Raw genomic sequence first — 6,044 nt, 5'->3', positions numbered from 1 at the left:
TGAGGATAGCTGACGGTTGTCTGTGGCATGGGAGATGTTATTTATATCCGGCGTACACCGATATTCATCCAGACAGGCGGTGTCTAAATCCAAAAGTAAGAATGGGTGCCCACCCCTCTACACGTCCGACGGGACTCAGAAAACAACAAATGAGGCGCTACATGTGCACTTTGTCATGAGGCGCTACATGTGCACTTTGACTTGCGACCTATTCAGCCTATGCAGGCGACACATACAAAACAAACTGTTATAATCACATAATTACTATGAACATTTCAAAATTATTATTATGCCTCTGAAACCTTTATTCACTGTTTGAATATTATATATATATAGAATAATAATAAAAAACAATACTTATTAATGTGAACAGAACTACATGGTTATATAACAACACACCATATACTTTATTTAAAGACAAACAAAACCAGAGTGAAACAAAAATAATTATCATCCGTTTCACTGAGGACGAGGACTTATTATGTAAAACATATATTATTTATAACTTCTCTTGTTTTTACAGAACTAAGGTAGTTTTGATGAGCTGCTTAAAACCTCCAACTATTAAGAGATTTGGTTTTGTTGATCACTTACATTCAAAAAGTGTTATAAAGATAAAACCAATCAATATACGTTGAATGGGAAAAAAATAAATATCTGTACTTGAATGAGGGACTGGCATCTTATCTAAACCTCTGAGAAAATGGAGACATCCAACTTAATCAATCACAGCCCTCAGGGCAACGCTTACAAAGAAACAGCTACAACCTTCATTTTGTTGACTGTAGTATTAGATCGTATTTATTTTTTGCAGTTAAAAAACTGTAACACTCGGAGGACGATAAGTATTACCTGCGTTGACCGACAGATGGCAGAAATACATCAACATACATTGCTTGCCCTGATACAAGGAGGAGATCGAAGAAGAAGACATGGAAACGATGCTGCTGCTGCTAACTAGCGTCTCACGATGAGCAGCACAAGTTCACAGCGTCATGTTTAACTCTGGTTGAACCGCTCATAGACATTGTGAGTGCAACACAACCAGCTCTCCTGTCAAACCTGACACAGGTAGGTGGTATAAGGAAGGAGCATGTTTGAGCTGCAGCTGTTAGCCACCGTCAGAGATGATGTCATGACAGAGCATAACGTTAGCATCGACTTATAGGAGATGTGTGGACCCCAGTCAGGGCAAACTCAAATTCCTCCCTTGATCTGCCTTGGTTATTGTTTGGAGGCAGCTGCCTTAGATGCCACACTGTTTGTTCGTTATTATAAACAAAAAGTGTTTTATTATTAAATGTATATAATTACATATTGGTTTATGAAAGTTTATTAGATAGTTTGTTAGGTCTGGGAGAGCGGTTGGACTCAAAATAAATCTGTTATCTCCATTTGCATGATCTTGGTGTCTATTTATAGGCAAGATCTCCAAGACTGTACTCAGAGTATCAGTTAGTTCTTTGGCAATAAACATTTTTTAAACTGCCAATTCAAAAGCTGAGTTAAACATCTGCAGTATTGTGTCGCTAAGACAGCCACAGACGTGGTGCATTGTTGCTCTCCAGCCAATTAACACTCATAAGCTTTGTTGCATGGATCTAAAATGTACTCTCTGACAGGTTAAAACATTTCTCTCATTCTCATTTTCCAGGTGACATCAGAGCCATGGCAGCTTCACAGTCTGCCATAACATTGGCAGTGTGCATCCTCATGATAACAGAGATCATACTTGCCAAGAAGGACTACTATGATATATTAGGAGTGCCCAAAGACGCCACTGAGAGACAGATAAAAAAGGCCTTCCACAGGCTTGCAATGAAATACCACCCCGATAAGAACAAGCGCCCGGATGCGGAAGTGACATTTAGGGAGATTGCTGAAGGTACAGTTGGTTTGTTCTCTTTTTTTTTGGGGGGGGGGGCATGATAGGTTAATTGTTATCAGAATCAGAATCTCTGCTTTATTGGCCAAGTATATGTACAAGAAATGTAATTCTAGTTTTGAATTGTTCTTAGTGTACTGACATAGAAATATACATACAGCTAGAGGATAACAAGAAGAATAACACAAATAAACAAATTATTTAAAATGGTACAAAAGTACATAAACTATAGTGGTGAATGGCCCGGAATGTACAGAACAGTAGATTGTAAAGAAAGATAATATGCAGCACATTGGAAACACTAATGACCAACAGCAGCAGCAAGTTCACATTATGGGAGTTTGTACACAAGTCAACTGGTTCTAACATATATTTTCCACCATGCAGATTCAAATATTGTTTATCTGTTTCAATTTATATTCAGATTTTGATGTTTGGGCTTCCTTCAACCCAGTTGTCATTGTTGCCAAACCTTCAGATACGGTGCTAAATGTCTCTTTCCTTGAATAAATATTTTCTCCTGTTCTCACGTACAGCTTATGAAACTTTATCAGATGAAACCAGAAGAAGAGACTATAACCCGTTTGGCGACACCTCTGCCTACTTCACCGGGGAGACTCGACGCAGACACAGAGAGGGAGCCCACCAGCCTTTCAGCTTTGATGACATATTCAAAGACTCTGACATATACAGCCAGAACAGACACGCCCGTCACCGAAGACACTTTGATGAGCACTCCAGGTCCCACAAGGAGTCCCACAGCAGACACAAGAGACACTCTCAAGGAGGCTTTGGAGCAGGAGGTATCTTTGATGACATGTTTGAAGACATAGAGAGAATGTTTACTTTTGACAGACACAACAAGCAGTCTGAAAACCGGTTTCATGGTGCATCAAAACAACACTGCAGAACAGTGACGCAACGCAGAGGAAACATGGTGACCACGTACACAGACTGCACTGCACCTTGAGATACAAAGTAAAGTGATACATGACTTAAAATTGCCTTACGGGAATGCAATACTGTTGCATTGATTAGGTCACTGAAAGCCACTTGGTTCAGGAACTGTGAACTGTGACGTTTGAGCTGACGATCCGGTACAGAATGAATGACAAGCACTGACTAACCAGTTTAACAAGCTTTGGTCCAAATATAAATAAGCTTTCTTTTGACTTCAGGCTTTTTCCTGTGTGCCCCTGAACTTTGAAATGATTGTAGTACTTTTCCAGTTCTTGTTGAAGTAACCTGTACTTCAAGTATCTTCTTTTGATAGTTGAACTTCGAAACATTGTTCATTTTACTGTTTTAATACATAAAATCAGTCCAGGTGCACAAACATGTGTGTTGTTCTCACGTAGCTCACCTACCACTCAGTTTTGTAGAGTTTTTGTTTTCTTTTGTGTAGGTTCTGCTATTGTTAGTCTCAAATCACAGCTGAGGGCAGAGACAATAGCTTCTAGCAGAGTTTTGCTTATGGTTGTGAAATGGGGAGCAATGTCAACAACAACCTGGGACCCTGCACATGTTGCTGTGTTCAGTCTGTGTTTTAGGATTTGTACTACATCTTGGTGGAACACATTACTCAAAAGTGCCAGTCTAACTTTTGAACACCATGTATTATTGTATAATTATAAAGAATTATAAATATCCCCAAATCGTAAGATATAATAGGGAAGAGAAGTTATGTGTCTACCAAAATGTCGGAGAATGTAGTGGATATGGCCCAGACAGCCCTGCAATTCAATTAAAAGTGTGAAGCTTCAAATGTTGTATTTTGGAGAAACATTTTTAGCGAGTTTTAAAATCAACTTGAATGTAATGTTTGAGACCAATGTGTTGGATTATACTAGCGAAGTGTTGTCTATAATTTTCAATGTAACACACGCTGAAAGTAAAGAACCACAAAAGCTGTAGATTCAAAAATAATAAGAGAGAATAAACACTATTCTGAGAAAATTAGCAAATTTCATTCAAATTCTGCATGGATACTAATTCTTGTTAACCTGCATTAATTGCTCCATCTGCCTTGATACTTTATTTTGTGTACGGCTGAGTGTCGAGGGATATTTTTACTGAGGCCACCTTTAGTACAGTAAAGTCACAGGTTTAATTTCTACATTTAACTTAATCTGCTCTTTACTTTAAAAATTTCATGAAACTGAACCACAACTCCTAAAATATAGTTATTGAGCCACTTAAACTGTAAATCAGAGTATGAACCTTGGGTTTTGGGACTCATTAATCAGTAGATTTTGTATTTTCAAAAAAAGTTTAAGACTGTGCAGTGCTGAATATAGCTGTCCATTTTAATTGCAATTGGTATTTTGCAGTGTGAAATATGTATGTTTAGATTAAGATCAAGTGTTAAGAACGCTGCAGTGCAAAGCTGAAGAAATACTTATAAACAGTATATGTGCCTAAATGAATTGATGCTCTGCACATGATGAAACACTCAATAAATTCACATTTCCCATCACTTGTGTTACCTCAGTCACGGAACATGCACCTTTTACATTGTGCTGTGAAATATTTATTGCTTATATTCATATCATTGTTGTAAAATGTCCAATAGCACTTTACATTTCCAGTTTTATGTTTGTTTTTCAAAGAATGTGTTTCTAGAAATAAAAGGTAGAGAACAAATTGAGATTCCTTCCTGTGTCTTTTGTTACCAAAGAATGACAATGTTGTGCTTGTTCATATTATGGAGGAAGGGAATCCGTCATTTATACCAACCTGAGAAAGACACTGACATTGTACAGAGAATGACCACAGGGCAGATATAAGCAGAGCTTACTGCACAAAGAGGACAGGCTGTTCTGTCGAGCTAATGAAGGAACTCTAGAGACAGAGTTCTGCTTCTGATCAATCTGAAACAGTATGGAAACACTAGGGTGCAATTCTTCCTCAAATTTCACCAAATATGTTCCGAGTTGTCTTAACAGACACAAACAGTTGGACACATATCTTTAAATATATATTATAATCAAGTTATTGGCACCATCTCCACCTGTCATTTTTTTATTTTTATATTTGCCATATTGTTAAAGCTTGATTACTTGTATTACTTATTCTGAGTATTTTATGGCCCACCAAGATGTTCCAGCATGAGACCTTGTTCCCTATTTATGGACTTGTCATTGAAAATTGCAAAGATGACTATCTGGTTAATATCATTCTGATCCTGGGAAAATGTCATTGTTTACAAATTCACATACATTATAACAAAATCGAGAACTAATGTATTTAGGGCCTGAGCACTGGCAGACAGTGAAGCCCTATTGAAATTGTAAGGATTATAATTCAGGCTAATTAATTGTCTTTTTGAAGGCTTTGACATGCTCAAATTCTTACCAAAATTTGCAGAAAATTAGAAAGTGGTGAAAAATTACGTATTCTGGAGGAATTTTCAATGGGCTCAACAGGGCCCCCTCGAGACCCCCGGAACGTGTTCACATTGACCGATCTACACAAAAATCGATACACAGGTGTATCATGACCAGTGAAACAAAAAAGTCTAGGTACTATTTGAAAAACACAACAAGAAGCCTGCTATTTTGCATTTAGTGGCCATTTTGGCCATATTCCACATTTTCCTTTAAACTGCAAATTAAATGTCTACGGAATAAACCAACTTCACACTCTAGAAGGGAGACCAGTGTCCAGCGATGGACTGGTCTCAGTTTACATGGTGTAACATATTCATTTTACGCTCAAAAGACTTCACTTTGTTTTGAAGCGGTTGCAGAGTTAGCAGCTAGCCGCCGTTAGCCGCCGTGTTGCAGCACTTTTCTCCATATCAGGTGCAAAATCAAATGGGCAATTCAATTAAAATGTCATCCTCTGCTTGTCATGCCTCTAAAGCACAAGTGTCATACTCAAGGCCTGAGGACCACATCCGGCCCGTGAATAAATTATCTTTGGCCCGCATGATTACATCTATATATTATAAGAGCTGGCCCACTGGCAGTGTTGTGCAAGTTCACACCTCTCATGAGCTAGTTCAACGCTCAGTTCAAACAAGTAAACATGAATAGTTCACGTTCATAGGGCCCCATTTACATTCTGAACTAGTTCATAGTTCAGGTCATTTCATAGTTTTAAGGTGGAAAGTGAGAATGAAAGACTTAACTTGTTTTATAAATAAAACCTTATCTAT

The 6,044-nt window shown here is 38.0% G+C and overlaps 1 protein-coding gene across 1 annotated transcript; it reads left to right on the top strand.

The window, feature by feature from the left end:
- The first annotated feature begins 922 nt into the window (after window positions 1–922).
- dnajb9a (DnaJ heat shock protein family (Hsp40) member B9a) lies at window positions 923–4,521 on the top strand. Its single transcript, XM_062390824.1, has 3 exons — window positions 923–1,071; window positions 1,655–1,885; window positions 2,422–4,521. Exons 2-3 carry the CDS (start codon window positions 1,669–1,671, stop codon window positions 2,853–2,855), a joined length of 651 nt encoding a protein of 216 aa, XP_062246808.1. The 5' UTR covers window positions 923–1,071; window positions 1,655–1,668; the 3' UTR covers window positions 2,856–4,521.
- Window positions 4,522–6,044: the final 1,523 nt, after the last annotated feature.

The sequence above is a fragment of the Platichthys flesus genome, chromosome 6 (assembly GCF_949316205.1).
Source record: "Platichthys flesus chromosome 6, fPlaFle2.1, whole genome shotgun sequence".
Classification (NCBI taxonomy): domain Eukaryota; kingdom Metazoa; phylum Chordata; class Actinopteri; order Pleuronectiformes; family Pleuronectidae; genus Platichthys; species Platichthys flesus.
Note: the sequence above shows the minus strand (reverse complement) of the source record. Positions and strands in the feature narration are given on the sequence as shown.

Excerpts from the sequence above, each read along its gene's own strand:
- dnajb9a (XM_062390824.1), top strand. The coding sequence starts at position 1,669 with ATGGCAGCTTCACAGTCTGCCATAACATTGGCAGTGTGCATCCTCATG. Across the intron at positions 1,886-2,421 it reads ATTTAGGGAGATTGCTGAAG|CTTATGAAACTTTATCAGAT; the intron begins GTACAGTTGGTT and ends TCTCACGTACAG.